At 44.6% G+C, this 20,842-nt stretch overlaps 1 protein-coding gene across 1 annotated transcript; it reads left to right on the top strand.

Moving 5' to 3' along the window:
- Positions 1–16,812: 16,812 nt before the first annotated feature.
- On the top strand, positions 16,813–19,087 carry WIPF2 (WAS/WASL interacting protein family member 2). The gene is made up of 3 exons (XM_032616108.1): positions 16,813–16,940; positions 17,458–17,770; positions 18,123–19,087. The coding sequence occupies exons 1-3, from the start codon at positions 16,914–16,916 to the stop codon at positions 18,935–18,937; spliced, it is 1,155 nt and encodes a 384-aa protein (XP_032471999.1). The 5' UTR covers positions 16,813–16,913; the 3' UTR covers positions 18,938–19,087.
- The last annotated feature ends 1,755 nt before the right edge of the window (positions 19,088–20,842 follow it).

The raw sequence follows: 20,842 nt of genomic DNA on the forward strand, positions 1-20,842 counted from the left end.
GTAGCACGCGGGCTCAGTACTTGTGGCTTGCAGGCTTAGTAGTTGTGGCATGTGGGCTTAGTTGGTCCACAACATGTGGGATCTTCCCGGACCAGGACTCAAACCCGTGTCCCTTGCATTGGCAGGTGGATTCTTAACCACTGCACCACCAGGGAAGTCCTTGCTATCAGTTTTTTTAATTTCAGGAAATTTTTTTGGAATTTTATATATAAATATTTTTGCATGTTGTCAGGAATTGTGTTTTGTTTGCTTTGATTCCTGTCTTTTATGTTAGAGGTTTTCTTGAAATGTCTGATAATTCTTGGCTATGTCTGTTCATTTTTAAGGATGAGGCACTAAAAAGCTGAGTGTGGAGCCCTGGCTCATCAAGTGGTGGGCACCATTTTAGGGTGAATTGGCACTGGTCACTTTCCTCAGAGAGGGCTGCTCCAGTCTTCTGCCTGGAGAATATAAGCCCAGCAGCAGGTGTTTTTGGAGCCAAATGGGAGAAGAGAGCTGGGGATGGGGGAAGAGGTCTCATTGTTGAGTACAAGTTAGACTTTCACTTGATCCCTCTGTTTTCATTATGGCTCTGCTGCCCTTAGCTATGACTGGTCCCTTGGTTCAAGAGGCCCTCTGGTTCAACTTCTCTCATCTTCTGCCAGGCATCATGGGGGAGGGGGCAGAGAGGATGGAAGAATCTTATTTCTTATACAGACTTTCAACCAATTCTGTTTTAGCCCCTCCTACACTCCTTTATCCAGAGGTATTAGGTGCCTCCAATTTCTGAGCCTTTTCTGAGATTCTGTGGTAGGAACCTGCTTGCTTCTTACTGCTGCGAGCATTTAGCTTTTTCCTTTCTGTGAAGTTATTTATCACTAGTGCATCTGCTTTCCAGCTTCCAAAATTTTGTTGACGTCTCTCTTTATGTTGTTGTCTCCTTTCCCGTTTTTTTTCTTTTTTGAAGTTTATGCCTTAAAAAATCCCTTTGCTGTAATTTTGATGGTGTTTATGTGTGATAAATGTACGGACATATTCATGTTTAACCAACGTATTCATCACCTTTTCCTTACTGAAACCCATTCAGATAGCAGTTGATTGCTAATGCTCCTTTAGAACCCTGTGTTCCAGACTTCCCTAACACCAAGAATACTTAAGGTGCTCATTGAAAATACAGATTCCCAGATCTCTCTCCTGCAAGATTTCTGATTTTAGTAGGTCTGGATTAGGGCCCAGCAATCTTTTTTGTGCTTGATTTTTAAACAGATGCCCTACGATGTGTCTTACCTTCAGACAAGTTTGGAAGCTCTGTTTTAGAAGGATCTTCTAAACCATTTATTGCTATCCTAAGTTGCTTTTGTATTCCGACTACGTTTTAGTCTGTCTAGCTTTGGTCTGGATTTCTAAATTAGAATGTGTGTCCTTCATCTGATTAACTCCTCTCTTCTGTAGTTAAATGCTGGCTAATGGTAATAACTTTGGCCTTGTATGACTCCATTTTTTTAGCCAACATTTGTGAACCCACTGGTTCCTGGGATGTGTGGGTGGGGAGGAAATATTAGTTATGAATATTGAGCTACTCTGCATCATTTCACTGTCCAAATCCAGGAATCTATTTTTTTGTATTTGAAATGGAAAATTGACGCGCAGGCCCAGCAGCCATGGCTCACGGGCCCAGCTGCTCCACGGCACACGGGGGATCCTCCCGGACCAAGGCATGAACCCGTGTCCCCTGCACCGGCAGGTGGACTCTCAACCACTGCGCCACCAGGGAAGCCCTGAAGTTTGTTTTTAACTTTGACAATATGAGAGGGCACATTCTCTTCTTTTTGTGTTGTAGATCCCTAGGCCTTAGAAGGAAAAACAGTTGTTATCTTTTATTGTTGGTATGTAAAACACCTGGAGATGAGGTGTTTGCTGCTGCTCCTTGGTTGCTGTGAGTCGCTTGGCGATCAGGAGCTAAATAGTACCTGTCTTAGCTATGTTGTAGAGGCCAAGTGTAGTACCCTAGTCCTCAGGTGTTGGAAGTCTTGCTGTTATTAGCTAAAATGCAGCCTGAGGAAGCCATGTCGGCTCTGGCATAGATTTACATTCTAAGATGAACAGCTCTATCAAAACAGCTCTAGTAGAATTTTACAGGTTTCATTGAAACAGTTTTGCTGAATGAAGTCACAAAAACAGTGCTAAATCTAAAGTGTTATTGTCTCGGGAGTTCCCTGGTGGCTTAGTGGTTAGGATTCCAGGCTTTCACTGCCACGGCCTGGGTTCAGTCCGTGCTCGGGGAACTGAGATCTTGCAAGCCGCACAGCCAAAAAATAAGAATAAAGTGTTATTGTCTCATTGACTATGAATCACTGGCTATGTTTTGAAGCACTACAGCACTTTGAACTATTACTGATTTACTGCAGTTGACTATTTTCTACATATGTTCCCCCACCTTCCCGATACTTCAGTGCTTTCAGGATAGTAGGATTTTCTCTTTGCTTTGAGGGGTGTGTGTGGTAGGGGCTGGGGATGTTTGGTGAGGTCATTCCCTGATCTCTGTTGAGGACGATTTTCAGCTATTACGTTTACAGTTGCGCTTGCATTAGTTATCTCCAGCCGTCTTTTTACTGAAGCAACTTTTCACAGATGTGGTTATTTTATTGCACACGAGAGTAGACTTCTCATTGATTTGAGATCATTTTAGATGAGAGGACTTGGCTGCTGGGTTGCTCTGTAACTGGGAATCATAACCTGTGGTACCTCATATTTACCACATCAAGTCGTCTATGAATATGTAGGATTCTCAGTTTAAATTATCATGGTGTGCGTGTTAATTTTTTTAAAAATTAGTTTACTTATTATTTATTTTTGGTTGCGTTGGGTCTTTGTTGCTGCGCGTGGGCTTTCTCTGCTTGCGGCGAGTGGGGGCCACTCTGTTGCGGTGCGCGGGCTTCTCATTGCGGTGGCTTCTCTTGTTGTGGAGCACGGGCTCTAGGCGCGCAGGCTTCAGTAGTTGTGGCACGTGCGCTCTAGAGCGCAGGCTCAGTAGTTGTGGCTCACAGGTCCAGTTGCTCTGCAACATGTGGGATCTTCCCGGACCAGGGCTCGAACCCGTGTCCCCTGCATTGGCAGGCGGATTCTTAACCACTGCGCCACCAGGGAAGTCCCTTTGTGATTTTTTAAAAAATTACTTGTTGGATCAATCAGATTTGCTGCAGAGTTGAATTTCCATGATGGAATATGCGTGCAGTTGGAAAAGTGATTTTTTTCCCTTCATGGAGTAACCTTGGAATTTTAATTAATTCCATTTCTACATATGATAGAAATCTGTTTCACCAGGTTTGACTGAATTGAATTTCAAGGGGGAGGGAGCACCTTTTCCATTGAGAGACGAGGGCTGTAGATTATTTTCAGACTATATAAAGCTTTTTTGGGCGGGGAGGGTGGTAAAATATGAATAACAAGAATGTTACTCTAGTCTGTTTCCTTGTATTTTAGAGAAACCAAAAGTGCTTTAGTGGAAACTCTCTGCTGTATTCTGTTCTAGAACACGTGGAGGCGTGTTCATAGTTCAGTGTTGACATCAGTTCCTCCGTAATTATAGGAACCTGTTTGGCTCCTGCTGTTCGTTAGTCTCCTGCAGTGGCATGTGAATGCTCGTAGGCAGTAGCTCCTGGCTGTTCTCCCATGTGGGGTTCTGTGACTTAGGAACTGGATGCCATTATGCCACTGTGGTAGTGAGCCCCTCCTTCCCCATACTGTACTGCTTTTCAGGAGCAAGGTTGAAGGGCAGGTGGACAGGTAAGCAGACTGCCATCAGGGGACTTTTAACCCTGGAAGGCTTTCAGTTAGTACCTAGGTCACTAGCTGTACTCAAGCCAACGAGAGATGAGGTGTACAGTCTGTGAGATTAGTAAACGAGATAACTGATGGAACTTGTTTACTTTGGGTGTGAAGCTGTTGGTTTGTTTAGACTTCTTTGGTATAATAGGCATATTGGATGGAGAAGGATACTACTTTTGGATTTGGAGGATGGCCTATATAGAGGCCTTAGATTTCATCTCCTCTCACTCTTCACCTCACCCTGTTTAGTTACTCTGGCTTTTTCACTAGTTCTCTAACACATCAAGCTCATTACTATCTCAGGCGGTTTTCCCTTTGATGTTTGTGAATTCTTTTTGGAATGCTCTTTCCCCAGATGTTTCTAGGGCTTGGCTGTTCATGGAGAGACTTCTTTGGAGAGCCAGTCCCCAGCCCCCACCCCTCTCCTCATCTAAAAGAACACTATACCCTACTCCTGCACTCTCCCTTTATGATTCTCTTTTTTTCATTCTTTTTGTCAGTAATGGAAATGTTGAGACTGTATTTGTTTCCTTGTTTATCTTTTCCTCTAGAATATAGGCCCCAAGATTGTAAAAATTTGTCTAGTTCAGCCTCTAGAACAGGGTTTATCAACCTCAGCATTATTGACATTTTTGGACGGGAAAATTCTTTGTTGTGGGAGGTTGCCCTGTGCACTATAGAGTGTTTAGCAGCATCCTTGTTTTCTATCTCCTAGATGCCAGTAGCACCTCCTAGTCATGACAGTCAGAATGTCTCCAGACATTGCCAACTGTCTCCTGGGGGACAAAATCACCCCGCTTGGTAACCATTGTTATAGAACAATGCTTTGGCACCTAGTGGGTGCTCAATAAATGTTTATCATATGATAGATGGATTAATGAATGAATAAACTCAGCAAGTTAAGCAAGTTAAGATTTTTTGGAACACTGAACTACACATGTGTATATAGCCTTGTGTTTCTTCCTTACCTCTTTGCTTGTCTTTTCCATTTCTGGCACGTTGATCCATCCTTCACTGCTTTTTTCCCTCAACTCAGGCTTGCTTGCTCTTTCAGACAATGCTACTTTTAAATTTGGTTCGGTTCAACAAGTGACAGATGAGCCCCTACTCTGTGCTGTAAAATAATAGGAAAGAACTATAGAAGGATACGGTGCTGTCTGTGCTTAAGAGCTCATTGGGTAAAATGGACACAGATACACGAAATGTTCCTCTAAAGTTTCTTAGTTCAGGGTAATGTCTAAACTGGTACCAGGGCCATTATAGGGTTATTTAAGGAATAGTTGTTAAATGAAATGCTTATCAGAATGGGGTGATTGCTGTTGAATTTGGAATCCAGTTTGAACAAAAACCTACCCATTCAGGAAATTCCTTGGTGGTCCAGTGGTTAGGACTCTGCACTCTCACTGCCAAGGGCCTGGCTTTGATCCCTGGTCAGGGAACTAAGATCCTGCATGCCGCACAGTGTGGCCGAAAAAACCTCCCTAATCATTTTCTACTTATTTTCATTGTTGCAGTTACCCTTGGTTTCTTGCTGTTGATTCTGTCAGTAACATGGTTGAGAAATATGCAAAGTGGGCTTGCTCATTTTGCACTTGTTTGATGGGAATGTTTCTAGGGTTGGTTATTTTATTGGATGGTCTTGACAGCTGATTCATCAATGGTTCTTTTTTTTAATATCCGTAAAACCTTTTTTTAAAAAAATATTTATTTACTTATTTATATTTATTTTGGCTGCGCCGGGTCTTAGCTGCAGCACATGGGACCTTCGTTGCGGCATGTGGACTTCTTTAGTTGTGGCATTCGGACTTCTGAGTTGCGGCATGCGGACTCCTAGTTGCGGCATGCATATGGGATCTAGTTCCCTGACCAGGGATTGAACCCAGGCCCCTTGGATTGGGAGCTTAGAGTCTTACCCACTGGACCACCAGGGAAGTCCCATCAGTGAGTTTTTAACGTCCTTGCTTGGAAAATCTTGCCACCTCTATCTACCTGGTATGAAAATACACCAGACAAAAACCCCATTGTCTGTTATGTGACTTTTCTTTGTTCTAGAGCAACTGATTTTTCTCTTTCTGCTGAATATTTATGTTCCATCTCTCATACTGTTAGAGAGGTGTTTTGTTTGTTTGTTTGTTTTGAACTATGGGATCAGAAGAATTGCATTGGGGGAACATTTGGAACCTTTTCCTCTTGAAGACACAACTGTCTTCTCTTTAGATTATCTGGAGACAGAGTAGACAGAGCTAAATGGTCTTTCAGTGAGAATCTTGAAATGTCTCTTTTAGCTGTCTCTCTGTTCCTTTATATTACAAAGTAGTTTAATAGGATATTAAAGAATTGAACATGTATTTAACAAAGGAGAGATAATTTTCTTGTTGACATCCCCAATTCCTATCCATATGACCGAGTCTTGTAAGGTAGAACTAAGGCCCTTGAGACTTTGCTGAGGGAGACAGCCTACTTAAAAATGTTCAAGGTCAGGTGTTTTTTTTGTTTTTTTTTTTCCCCTGTGGGATTTTGTTGGGTACTTTGGTACAAAAACTGTAATTTACTCTGTAATCAAAGCTGAGATCAAAGGAGAGTGCTGTTACCTGAGGTCACTCAGCATGAAAGTGGATGTCGTTAAGATTTAGATTTAAAATAAAAATTTTTTTCTTTGTAAAAATAACTTGGTATTGAAACCTGAGTTTTATAACAGCAGAATACCATTTGAGTAAAGCCCTCAAATTGTAGTGGTAACTGGAATACCTCTTAGATCTTTTAAAATATATGATAAAAAGCAACAACTAAATTGGATTCTTCATTTATCAAATGTAAAAGGAAGTAGTTTCTGTCTTTGTCCTCAGGAGGTTTCCTGCTCCTAAAGTGTACGAATATTTGGAAATTGAATAGAAAAATAGGTTTTGTCTTCTGAGGAATAGAAGAAAGCACTTTTTAAAAGTGCATTGCTTGAGTTTTATGGAGACTTACCTCTGAATTCTGTGATAAATTTGATATTAAGAAGACTTGAAATAATGCTCTCTGATCTTTATTTCAGAGAAACTGACTCCTGAGGATGTGAAAAGCTATCATGGTTTTTAAGTGGAAAGGCTTAAGAAGGGAATGAGAATTTTTCTGAAAATCAGGGACTCTGAAGAACACAGATGGTGAGGTTTGTAGTTCTAATTTAATAGATCAGAAAGGAAAGACTTAATTCCGTGATGAACCCTCTTTTTTCCTTTTTTTAATTTAATCTCAGGTTTAACTTCAGGAATGTTAGATTCTTTTTTTAAAAAATAAATTTATTTTATTTATTTTTATTTTTGGCTGTGTTGGGTCTTCGTTACTGTGCATGGGCTTCTAGTTGCGGCGATCGGGGGCTACTCTTCATTGCAGTGCGCGGGCTTCTCATTGTGGTGGCTTCTCTTGTTGCAGAGTATGGGCTCTAGGTGCGTGGGCTTCAGTAGTTGTGGCACATGGGCTCAGTAGTTGTGGCTCGCGGGCTCTAGAACGCAGGCTCAGTAGTTGTGGCGCACGGGCTTTGTTGCTCTGCGGCATGTGGGATCTTCCCGGACCAGGGCTTGAACCCGTGTCCCCTGAATTGGCAGGTGGATTCTTAACTACTGTGCCACCAAGGAAGCCCACTTCATTTGTTCTCAACTGAAAGCAGTTCTCGAAGCAGACCCTCTGCATTGGGTTAGTGCTTGTAGTGTCGATCCTGAATTGGTTTCAATAAAGCTTCTTTAGGGAATCTTCAGGGCAAGGAAAGTTGTGTTAATTTAAATTTATATAAATTGGGCTTCCCTGGTGGCGCAGTGGTTGAGAGTCCGCCTACCAGTGCAGGGGAACGCGGGTTCGTGCCCCAGTCCGGGAAGATCCCACATGCCGCGGAGCGGCTGGGCCCATGAGCCATGGCCACTGGGCCTGCGCGTCCAGAGCCTGTGCTCTGCAATGGGAGAGGCCACAACAGTGAGAGTCCCGCGTACCGCAAAAAAAAAAAAGTTATATAAATTGGTTTGCTCTTGGAAAATATAGAGATCTGTTTGTATTCCATCCCTAAGATAGGAATTTGGAGTGGGTTAAGTTTTCATTTAGGAAAAATAGTAGAAAATTGCTAAACCCAACCAACTTGCAGTGGAGATTTTTTTCATGGTGATTGGTGAAATAGAAAGGGATCAGGAGACCTGAGTTTGAGTCCTAACTCTGCAGTTTACTCCTGAGTGATCTGGGGGGTTGCGCTTAGCTCAGTCAGTCTGCCTCTTTCCCTAGTGTGCATACATGTAACCCCACTCCTCGAGCTTCAGAGTCCTCACCTGTAAAATGGGAGTGATAATACCCTACTGTAGTGGTATCATTGTATGCTCAGTGTCCCTGGTAGGAGGGTGTCATGCCTGCAGTCTTGTGGAGACAGAAGAAAAGTTGAAAGCCACTGCTGTAGTCAGCCATGTGCTGGTAGTGATTTTTTTTTTTTTTTTTTTTTTTTTTTTTGGCCATGCTGCATGGCTTGCAGGATCTCAGTTCCTGATCAGGGATTGAAGCCGGGCCACAGCAGTGAAAGCCCAGAATATCCTAATCACTAGGACACCAGGGAACTCCCAAAAGTGATTTTTTTTTTTTTTCTTTTTCTTTGTGGTACGCGGGCCTCCTCACTGTTGTGGCCTCTCCCGTTGCGGAGCACAGGCTCCGGACGCGCAGGCCCAGCAGCCATGGCTCACGGGTCAGCTGCTCCGCGGCATGTGGGATCTTCCCGGACCGGGGCATGAACCCGTGTCCCCTGCATCGGCAGGCGGACTCTCAACCACTGCGCCACCAGGGAAGCCCCTGAGCCTGTTTTAAGAAGGCATCTTTAACTGCATAATGTATTAGTGGCCTTCTGCAGTGGGTGACTTTAAAAAAAGATTTGCCTTGCTAGTGAACTACTGCTTTGCCTAATAAATGACTCTAACTGTCAGACTTAAGTTTGTCCCTTTAGGTCATTTCTTACTCCGTAGCATGTAGATTGGATCAACTGTGGATCTGGAAAGAACTAGGGACTTGTCTGAATCTCTTTTCCGGGTCATTCTGGGAGACCATTTCAACTGTGGCAATGGCCAAAGTAGGTAGAACTGGAAACCCAGAAAAGGTGGGAACTGAGGTGACTGGAATTAGTTGAAAATGTTTGTTTCTGAATAAACTACTGTTTTCCTTATTCTTGGGCTGCTAGCTTTATGACTGCTATGGGGACTTGAGTGGAATGGTCATAGTGAACCCAGAAAATTTAATAGAAGAAAGGTTTTTTCTTCTTCTCCACGTGTTTCTTTCACTTTAACACCCCCCATGCCCCGAGATAGATGTTCTGCTTATGAGGATTTACTATTTTGATCAATTTTTCAAGCCTAGTATGTTAGATTCCTGGCAAAGAAAGACCAGACTTAATTTTGAAACCAGAAATGAGAAGGCATTTCCCTTAGAGGGGAGTCAGCTGCTCGTTCCTTGAAGTGAGTTCAGACATCATTCCCTGCGGGAACCACTTAGCCAAAGTACTGTCCAGTTCTTTGTGATTGGAGCAAAAAGCTCTGTTGGGCAGCCAGCCTAGAGTGGCATTCCACTGTAAGGAGTTGGGATTTTGAAGATGTTAACAGTCATGTTTTTGATCAAATTTACTACCTACAAAGGTTCTTGGTTTTATAGAACCTTTGGAATATTTGCCCTTTTATCATCCTCAGGGCATTGAGAGAAGTGTTTAAGTGGTTACTTCTTTATTCACGGAGAGATTTTGATCACCCATGTAAAGAGTTTAGAACCAAACCTCTGCAATTATTTGGCTTTGACTTTTGAGGGTTCAAGAAGTAGGATTTCCTTGGGGTGACTTTTGGGAGGTATTGTTCTTGAGTTTTAGTTTTATCTTTGCCCCCTACTTCAATGTCTTATGAAGACTAAAGTTCCCTGGCTTTAGTCTCATTTGTGAAATGAGGATCACTTACAGACTGTAATAAGGAGACAGCTGTATACTTTTTGAGTGTTAAATATTAAGCCACTGATAACTGGATAAATTCTCATGTGGTATTTACGCTCTTATCAGATTCCAGTGATGTGACTATACCAGGGGTCAGTAAACTGTGGCCCATGAGTCAGATCTGGTTCATGGTCTGTTTTGTATGGCCCAATGACTAAGAATGGTTTTTACAACTTTCCTTAATAAGTTTATTTATTTATTTTTATTTTATTTATTTATTTTTGGCTGCATTGGGTCTTTGTTACTGCACATGGGCTTACTCTAGTCGTGGTGAGCAGGAGTTGCTCTTTGTTGCAGTGTGCGGGCTTCTCATTGCGGTGGCTTTGTTGTGGAGTTTGGGCTGTAGGCACACTGGCTTCTGTAGTTGTGGTGCACGGGCTTCAGTAGTTGTGGCACATGGGCTCAGTAGTTGTGGCTTGCGGGCTCTAGAGCACAGGCTCAGTAGTTGTGGTGCACGGGCTTTGTTGCTCCGTGGCATGTGGGATCTTCCTGGACCAGGGATCGAACCCGTGTCCCCTGCATTGGCAGGGCGAATTCTTAACCACTGCGCCACCAGGGAAGTCCCAGTTTTTACTTTTTTTTTTTTTTTTTTGCAGTATGCGGGCCTCTCACTGTTGTGGCCTCTCCCGTTGCGGAGCACAGGCTCCGGACGCACAGGCTCAGCGGCCATGGCTCACGGACCCAGCCGCTCCGCGGCATGTGGGATCTTCCTGGACCGGGGCACGAACCCGTATCCCCTGCATCGGCAGGCGGACTCTCAACCACCGTACCACCAGGGAAGCCCCGCGGTTTTTACATTTTTTTAAATGTAAAATTCAAGAGAATGAGAACACAAGCTACAGAGTAAGAGAAAATATTTGCAAAAGATACATCTGATAAAGGACTGTTATCTAAAATGTACAAAGAACTCTTAAAACTCAACAATGAGAAAACAAACAACCCGATTAAAAAGTGGGCAAAAGACCTGAACACGCACCTCACCAAAGAAGATACATAGGGACATCCCTGGTGGTCCAGTGGTTAAGACTCTGTGCTCCCAATGCAGAGGGCTCGGGTTTGATCCCTGTTCGGGGAATTAAGATCCCACGTGCCGCAACTAAGCCTGTGTGCCTCAGTGCAGCCAAAATAAATAAATTAATTAACTTCAAAAAAAGAAGATATATAGATGGCAAGTCAGCATATGAAGATATTCCAACATCATATGTCATTTAGGAATTGCAAATTAAAACAGCAGGATACTGCTACACACATTGGAATGACCGAAATCCAGAAGGCTGGTGAGGATGTGGAGCAATAGGAACTCTCATTCATTGCTGGTGAGAATGTGAATTGGTACAGCCATTGCGGAAGGTATTTTGGCAGTTTATTACAGAACATACTCTTACCATATGATCCATCAGTCATGCTCCTTGATGTTTTACCCAAATGAGTCAAAAACTTATGTCCTCACAAAAACCTGCACAAGGATGTTTATATCAGCGTTATTCACAATTGCTAAAACTTGGAAGCATCCCAGATGTCCTTCAGGAGGTGAATGGGTAAACAAACTGTGGTACATCCAGACAGTGGAATGTTATTCAGTGCTAAAAAGAAATGAGCTATCAAGCCATGAAAAGACATGCAGGAAACTTAAATGCATATTACCAAGTGAAAGAAGCCAATCAGAAAGGGGTACTGTATGATTCCAACTATACAGCATTCTGGAAAAGGCAAAACTATGAAGACATTAAAAAGCTCAGTGGTTGGGCTTCCCTGGTGGCACAGTGGTTGAGAGTCCGCCTTCCGATGCAGGGGACACGGGTTCGTGCACTGGTCCGGGAAGATCCCACATGCCACCGAGTGGCTGGGTCCGTGAGCCATGGCCGCTGAGCCTGCACGTCTGGAGCTTGTGCTCCGCAACGGGAGAGGCCACAACAGTGAGAGGCCCGTGTACCCCCCCCCCAAAAAAAACCCAACAAACTCAGTGGTTGCCAGGGGTTCAGGGGTGGGGGGCAGGGAGAGATGAACAGATACAGCATAAGAGATTTTTAGGACAGTGAAACGATTCTATATGATACGACATTGGTGGAGAGTTGTCATTATACATTTGTCCAAACCCATGGAACGTACAACACCAAGAGTGAACCCTAATGTAAACTATGGATTTCGGGTGATAACGAGGTGTCAGTGTAGGTTCATCAATTGTGACAAATGTATCACTGCAGGGTATAGATAGTGGGGGACTCTGTGTGTGTGGTGGGGGACAGGGGTTTTAGGGGAACTCTGTACTTGCTGCTCAGTTTTGTTGTGAACGTAAAACTACTCTAAGAAATAAAGTTTATCAATTTAAAAGGTTGTCAAAACAAAACAGAAGGATAATGTGCGACAGAGACCATATGTGGTTTACAAAGCCTAAAGTATTTTTTTATCTGGCCTTTTACAGAAAAGATTTCCCGAGCCCTGGACTAGATCACAGTGTGACTAGGAGATGAGTGCCTAGTTTCTCTCTGGTGTCATGCTCAGTCCTCTGGTTCTCCTGGTACTCAGTGTGTCTCATGGCAAAGTTGTTCTCATGAATTTATTTCTGTTTCACTTGCAGGTATATGAGTGACCTAAAGCTGCAGATTAAAAAGGAAAGAGAGCAGTGCCAACTGCAAACAGGGCAAGGATGCCAATTCCTCCTCCCCCTCCACCACCCCCTGGTCCTCCTCCACCTCCCACTTCTAATCAGGTAGGTAGTCCATCCACCTGGCTATCTCAAGACCTGAATGGATACTTAGGGCTTCCTGGTATGAGACATAGTGTACTCAAAGACATGGGGTGTAGGAAGATGGAGAATAAATAAGTAAAGTCTGTCTTCCTCAATTCGTTCTGATTCCTGAGAAGTCCTCTTAGGACCATAATGGCTTGTCTTGGTTTTTTTATCCTGGTTCAGTCTAAATGGAGATTTGGGCAGGTGGCAACAGAGTAGGAACTAGTGTGTCTTCCCTAAAACTATTGTAGTATAAAGGTCAATGTGTCCTTTTTCTGCATCTTTGAGAAAAGGGATGGCAATTCCTAGTTGTTGTTTCTTGCTGCCATTTCATTTCCTTCTCTTCTCCTCCAAATCAGTTCACTTTAAAGTCAAGTCCATCAGGTCTAAATGCCCCCATGCCCCATATCAAGAAAGAAAGGAGTTAATGGAATTAGGAAGAAGACTAAAGGTTCAGTAATGGGAAGAAAAAAAAACAATGTGGCTTCTGAACCAAGGACACAGCCACTTTTACTATATCTGAGTTGTGATACCTGGAGTCACATGAGAAAGAAGGAAGGAACCTGGGTGCTTCATCTCGTGTGTGTGTGTGTGTGTGTGTGTGTGTGTGTGTGTGTGTGTGTGTGTGTTGAGTGTGTTGGGTGTTTAACAGATGAGAAATTGTGCCCTGAAAGAGGAAAGGTGACTTAACCTAGCTAATTTGTTTCAGAACTAGGACAACAGTTCAGGTCTGCCAACTTCTGGGTTTTTTCCTGTAATTTTTGGGGTGTGGTGGGAGCTGAGGCTGGAGGTGTAGGTGGGGGGTTTGGAGTTTTCTCTTGGTCATGATGGGGAGATGCTGAAGTCTCTTCAGCAGCAGGAGGAACCTGCTTGGGTTTATATTAGGAAAGTTACTCTTCACAGTGTGGACGGTAGGTTGGGAGTTGAGACTACAGACAGAGAGGTTGAGACTGGAGACAGAAGCCTGTGGCAATTGAAAATGAGAGTCTGGACTAAAGCAGTGAGGATGGAGAGTGGAGACAAGAGACAATGACAAAGTAAAATCTTAAGAGTCTGATGACAGATGGAAGAGTGAAGAAGAGGAAGGAGATTTGAATGACTCTAGTTGGGGGATTGATTTTTTAATTTTTATTTATTTATTTATTTTTTGTGGTACGCGGGCCTCTCACTGTCGTGGCCTCTCCCGTTGCGGAGCACAGGCTCCGGACGCGCAGGCTCAGTGGCCATGGCTCACGGGCCTAGCCGCTCCGGGGCATGTGGGATCTTCCCGGACCGGGGCACGAACCCGTATCCCCTGTGTCGGCAGGTGGACTCTTAACCACTGTGCCACCAGGGAAGCCCTGGGGGATTGATTGAATGCTGGTGCTATTTACAAGAGAAACAGGTTTGTGGAGGAGGATATGAGCTCAATTTTGGACATGCTTAGTAATATTTTTCTCTTTACAAAAGTAGTATGTTCAAGAAATTTATGAACTGTGGTTAAGCAAAAAGGAGCAGTTACCCATAATCCAACCATTCATAACAGTTTTGTGTCTAGCCTTCCCCTCCCTCCTTCTTCCTTTTGTATCTGTCTACCTTTTTAAAAATTATTTATTTATTTATTTATGGCTGCATTGGGTCTTTGTTGCTGCACACGGGCTTTCTCTAGTTGCAGTGAGCGGGGGCTACTTTTTTTTTTTTTTTTTTTTTTTTTTTTTTTGCGGTACGCGGGCCTCTCACCGCCGTGGCCTCTCTCGCTGTGGAGCACAGGCTCCGGACGCGCAGGCTCAGCGGCCATGGCTCACGGGCCCAGCCGCTCCGCGGCACGTGGGATCCTCCCGGACCGGGGCACGAACCCGCGTCCCCTGCATCGGCAGGCGGACTCCCAACCACCGCGCCACCAGGGAAGCCCGGGGGCTACTCTTTGTTGCGGTGCGCAGGCTTCTCATTTTGGTGGCTTCTCTTGTTGTGGAGCATGGGCTCTAGGCACGTGGGCTTCAGTAACTGTGGCGCGTGGGCTCAGTAGTTGTGGTTTGCGGGCTCTAGAATGCAGTCTCAGTAGTGTGGTGCACGGGCTTAGTTGCTCCGCAGCATGTGGGATCTTCCCAGACCAGGACTCGAACCCGTGACCCCTGCATTGGCAGGCGGGTTCCTGACCACTGCGCCACCAGGGAAGCCCATCTACCTTTTTTTTAAAAAAAGGCTGTGCTTTATATACATACTGATTTCTGATTGGCTCTTCTTCCTCATTAATACATCATGAATGGCTTGCCATGTCATTAAATGTTTAGTGATATCATTAAAAAATTCTTTACTAAAAATCCAGAAAAAACTAGAGAACACCAATAAACATAGAAAATGTTAATCTATAATTAACCTTTGTTAACATTTTGTATGTTTATTGTAGGAAAACTAGAAAATACAGATAAACATAAATAATTATTACCCCAGATTAACTTTTGCTAGTATCAGTGTATATCCTTCTAGAAATTTTCTGTATGTGTGTCCCTTTTTATTCTTCACAATATAAGCTAGCTGCTACTTATTGAACTCTTACTATACCCCAGGCACTGTGCTAAGCTCTTAAAAAGTGTTATCATTTAATTCTCAAAACTACCCTATGAGATAGGTCCTGTTATGACTCCTGTAGAAAACTGGAATCATGCTATATGTATTGTTCTATAATATTTTTTGCTTGATTGTGTCAGATATTTATTTCCATGAAAAGATGCTTACTTCTACATCCTTTAAGAGCTTAACTGGCATCCCACTGTATGATTATACCATTGTTGTTCTTTTCGGTTGAACTTTTAGATTACTTCCGCTTTATGCTATTATAAACTGTTTTTTGCTATTATTATCGTCTTTGTGCACGTCTCCAATTATTTTCTTAAAGTTAATTTCTGGAAGTAGAATTCTTGTGCTGGACTTTTACAAGGTGTTTGATACATAAATTACTTTCTAGAAAAATCATACCAATCTATTCTACCACAGGTAGCAGAAAAGAGTACCTGTTTTCCTGGATCCTTAAGATCACCATGGGGCAGCTTTTTATTCTACACATTGTTTTGAGCATCTTCAGTGTGCCAGGCACTGTACAGGCAGTGGTCCCTGCCTTCACAAAGCTAGCAGTCTCTTTGTAATTTTAACCTTTACCAGTATCATAGGTAGATAGTGATAGTTTTGCACTACATTTTTTTTTATTATAGTTGTTTTTTTTCCATATTTGTTGGCTCTTTTGACTTCTTTTATGCAGTGTTGTTCATATCTTTTGCTTATTATCCTACTGATTCCTAAGTCATCTTTATATGTTAATGCTCTATAGATTTGGGCCACTACCTTTGTTTCTATCATATGTTAACATTTGTCACTGGCAATTTTTCTTCCAGTGTGTCATCTGCTTATTATATTCCTAAGTAAATAATTTGAAATAAGCAAATCTGTCGATCTTTTCCTGTATTTTGATTGTCTTGATTAGAAAGTCCTTCCCATTACCTATATTTTTGCATATAGTACTTCTGTGGTTTTATTTTTTTACACTTAAATTCTATAATTCAGCTAGAATTTATTTGAGAGTAAAGTGCTAAGGTAGGTATTTAACTTTATTATTTTTTTCTAAAAATTAACCACTTGTCGGACTTCCCTGGGGGTCCAGTGGTTAAGACTCCACGCTTCCGCTGCAGGGGGTGTGTGTGCGATCCCTGGTTGGGGAACTAAGATCCTACATGCCGCTTGGCATGGCCAAAAAAATTAACCACTTGTTATTAACACCTTGTATTTAATAATCTATCCTTTCTGCACTGAAGAAATATACTTTTATTATTTCTATATAGACCTGGGCCTGCTTTATGGACTTCCTGTTTTGTTCCATTTATCTAGCTGTCTGTCCCTATGCTCCTGTTGTTGTTGGTCATAGGAGTATTTCAGGATTTAAACAAGATAATGAAAGTAATGTGCTTATTATTAGCACAATGCCTGGGATATAGTGGGGGCTCAATAAACGTTTGCCTTGGTGGTGATGATACAAATAAAGTGTCCGGCACACAAGCCTAGCACACAGGTGCTCAGTAAGTATTGGTGTAGGCCTCCTGTCAGAAGCTTCTAAACAGGAGGAAGACCTATATCCTTCACAGAAGGTACAGCATGAGAGAAAGCTCTAAGGAGGAGGATAATGGACATTGATACTGTCGTTTGGCACATGTATCTTATTAGGTTAGACAGGCATCTCGTGGAATCCAGTTTGGCTTAAGGCATTTATCCCGAGCTTCTGATAAAGGGGATATCGAGGGTGAACTTATGTTTCCCTCTTCCTTCAGGCCAACACTGAGCTGCCCAAGCTGAGTAGAGATGAGCAGCGGGGTCGAGGTGCTCTCTTACAGGACATCTGCAAAGGGACCCGGCTGAAGAAGGTGACCAACGTTAATGATCGCAGCGCTCCCCTCCTCGAGAGTGAGTCTAAGCTTCATCTCCTAATGAACCACCGGGATCCCAGGATTGACTCGGGGACTAGGCTTGGCTGTCATTTTTATTGTTGGGTCGTGAGTGGGAGAGTTTTGTTTTGGCATGTTCTTTGGCTGTCTTCTCATCTGTTCATTTGAATACCTTAGAAATTGCTTTTTGACCTTTGAGAAGCATTCTCGGGGTCTTAAGCCTCCCATCTCCTACTATAACTAGTGCTTGTTAGGGCATATCCTTGGCTTTTCTCTGACAAGACCACCACAGTCCTAAAAACCTGTAAGCTGAAGCCAACGATGATTTTATAATTGCTACAAGTGTTCATTCTGAAAGGCCTCTGGGGGTTTTCTCACAACTGGGTCCCTGAGCCATTAAGCCCCCTCGCCATCTGGGACTTGGAGAGGAAAGCCTAGAGAACTCTGTTGAACAGGTCTTCATCCTGGTTACCACTCTGCCCTAAATAAAGGAAGATTGGCTCCTCGTTCCTTTTGTTTTCTCTCTTTCATCACAGCACAGAGTTTCATCCCCACACCTACATGAAGCTGTGGAGCAGAGAAGCCCAGCTTTCTATTTCAGTGGAAAGGCAAAAGCAATATCGGTTTGTTTGCAAATTAAAGCCCAGGTAGAGGAGGGGTTTCTCCTCAGGATTGACTTGGTCACCAGCCTCAGAGCATATGAAATGAAAATCCTAATGGTGTGCTTTCCAGAACCCAAAGGAAGCAGTGGTGGTTATGGCTCTGGAGCAGCTGCCCTGCAGCCCAAGGGAGGTCTCTTCCAAGGAGGAGTGCCCAAGCTCCGCCCTGTGGGAGCCAAGGACGGTTCAGGTATGTGATAAGTACTTTCTTAGGATATTTCCCAAGCGCGTTCGTTTCTCACTGGTCCCAGGTGGGCCCTCTGGGGTTGAGGAGTGTGGTAGAGATGGGAAGAAGGAGTGGGGGCAGGGCAGGGGTTATAAAGTGGAATAAAGCAGAAGCCCAGGGTAAATAAGAATGCATTCAACTTGCATCAGTAGTGTTTGTTAATGGGCCCTGAGCCTGAAACCAGGTTAAAACCCAGAATCATACAGGTATTTGCCCTGCTGCCATGCAGGTTGCACTAAGGAGGCGGGGTGACGTGGAGATACCCAGCAACATAGGTCCAGCTCTGTTGACCCAGTGCTGTCTGGTGTATTTGTAGAGAACCTAGCTGGCAAGCCAGCCCTACAAGTCCCCAGTTCTCGAGCTGCTGCCCCAAGGCCTCCGGGGTCTACAGCCAGCGGGCGCCCTCAGGATGATACAGACAGCAACCGAGCCTCACTCCCAGAACTGCCCCGGACGCAGAGACCCTCGCTACCGGACCTCTCTCGGCCTAATACCACCAGCAATACGGGCATGAAGCACAGCTCCTCCGCCCCTCCTCCGCCTCCCCCGGGGCGGCGTGCCAACGCCCCCCCTACGCCTCTGCCTGTGCACGGCAGCAAAGCCGCAGCCTACAACAGAGAGAAGCCCCTGCCACCCACACCTGGACAGAGGCTTCACCTTGGTCGAGAGGGACCTCCCGCTCCACCCCCAGTCAAGCCGCCTCCTTCCCCTGTGAATGTCAGAACAGGACCAGGTGGCCAGTCTCCAGCTCCTCCGCCTCCGCCTTACCGCCAGCCTCCTGGGGTCCCCAATGGACCCTCCAGTCCCACTAATGAGTCAGCCCCTGAGCTGCCACAGAGACACAATTCTTTGCATAGGAAGACACCAGGGCCTGTCAGAGGCCTAGCGCCTCCTCCACCCACCTCAGCCTCCCCTTCTTTACAGAGTAATAGGCCACCTCCCCCAGCCCGAGACCCTCCCAGTCGGGGAGCAGGTAAGTGCCTGGAAGCACCTGATTTTTCCTACCATACTGAGATTGAGTTTATCCTTCCTCTTCACCCTTTTCCCCAAAGCTCTCCTTCAGTGATTGAAGTGAATACTCATTCAACAGGTTTATTGAGTGCCTCTTTACGTGTCAGACTCTGTTGTTAGGAAAACAGCAGTAAATAAAAAAGACAAAAAATCCTGTTCTCCTGGACAGTTAACAAATTAATTAGAAAAAAAAAAAAATATATATATATATATAAATACATAGTATATAGATGCTTTAGAAAAATACAAAGCAGAGAAAGGGAATGGGATATACTGGAGTGGGGATGAGGTAGTATTTTAAATTATAGGAGTGAGGGTAGAGGTGGGGTCAGGGAAGGCCTTACTGATAAAGTGACAGTGTGGCAAATACCTGAAGGAAGTGAGGGAGTACGCTGCGCAGGCATTGAGGGCAGCAAATGCAAAGACCCTGAGACTGGGGACAGCAAGGAGACCATTGTGGCAAGACCAGGATGTGTGAGGGGGAGAGCGGCAGGATGTGGAGGTCAGAAAGCCAGATACCACGGGAGGACACTGGAGGACTTTGTGAAAACTTTGGGTTTTACTCTGTGTGAGATGGGGAGCCACTGGTGCGGCACGGGGGCTTGGAGCACAGAAGTAGCTTTGATTTACCTTTTGGAAAGGCAACTGGCTCTGTTGTTGAGAACCCACCGCAGGAGGGCAAAGGGACCAAAGGAGACCACTTAGGGGGCTAGTGCAATAATCTGAGTAGATGGATAGGATCACAGCAGGTTTGGGGGAAGGTGGGTGTTCAGTTTTGGATGTCAAGTTTGAGGTGCCTGTTAGACATCCAAGAGGAAATAACCAATTGTCGATTGACTCTCAGACTCTGAAGTTCAGGGGAGTGGTCTGGGCTAGAGAGAGAAACTTGAAGGATATTGAGAACCACATGCTGGGGTGAGATCACCTGGGGCGTGAGTATAGAGAAGAGGAGAGGTCCGAGACCTGAGGCCTTCCTACGTTGACAGGTGAGAGTGATAAGAGTACTAAGCAGAGAAAACTGAGAAAGAGCCTCTAGTGAGGAAGAAAGGAGGAATGCCAAGAGAGTAATGGAGAAAGTCCAGGATAGAGTGAGTGAGCAGCTGTGGCCTGTGCTGCAGGTGGGTCAGGTAAGTTGAACACTGAGAATGACATTGGTCTCAGCAACGTGGGAGTCATTTTGGGGACCCCCAAACTACCCTTCTAAGTAGTTTTAGTGGAGTGCTGGAGGGAGCGTGAGGGTGAAAGTCTAATTGGGGTGGGTTCAAGCATGCCGGAATAGGAGAGGACTTGATGAAGATAGCAATAGAGAAACTCTAGGGAGTTTGCTGTAAAGGGGAGTGGGGGGTACAGGTATGTGGAATGGTTGCTGGAGGAGGATGAGAGATTGAGGGTTGGTTCCCCCTCGCCCCACCCCACCCAAGACGGGAGATATTTCAACATCTGTTTGTGCGCTGATGGAATGATCCAGTAGAGAGGAGGAAATTGCCTGGATAGTGTCCTTGGGGAGGCAAGAAGGAATGGAACCTGATCCACAGGTCAAGGGCTGGCCTTAGAGAAGAGCACAGTTCTTTGTGGTAACAGGAGGGAAGGCAGAGCATATAGGCAAACAAGCAAGTAGGTAGGTGGGTGTAGTGGTAGGAGCATGTGGAAAGTTTCTTCTAAAACTTTTTAAAAATAAATATATTTATTTATGGCTGCATTGGGTCTTCATTGCTGCGCGCGGGCTTTTCTCTAGTTGCATGGAGCGGGGTCTGCTGTTCCTTGTGGTGTGCGGGCTTCTCATTGCAGTGGCTCCTCTTGTTGCGGAGCACGGGCTCTAGGCACGTGGGCTTCAGTAGTTGTGGCACACAGGCTCAGTAGTTGTGGCTCGCAGGCTCTAGAGCGCAGGCTCAGTAGTTGTGGCGCATGGGCTTAGTTGCTTCGCAGCATGTGGAATCTTCCCAGCCTGGGGCTTGAACTCGTGTCCCCTGCATTGGCAAGCAGATTCTTAACCACTGTGCCACCAGGGAAGCCCTTTTTTTTTCT

This window comes from Phocoena sinus, chromosome 20 (assembly GCF_008692025.1).
Source record: "Phocoena sinus isolate mPhoSin1 chromosome 20, mPhoSin1.pri, whole genome shotgun sequence".
NCBI lineage: Eukaryota > Metazoa > Chordata > Mammalia > Artiodactyla > Phocoenidae > Phocoena > Phocoena sinus.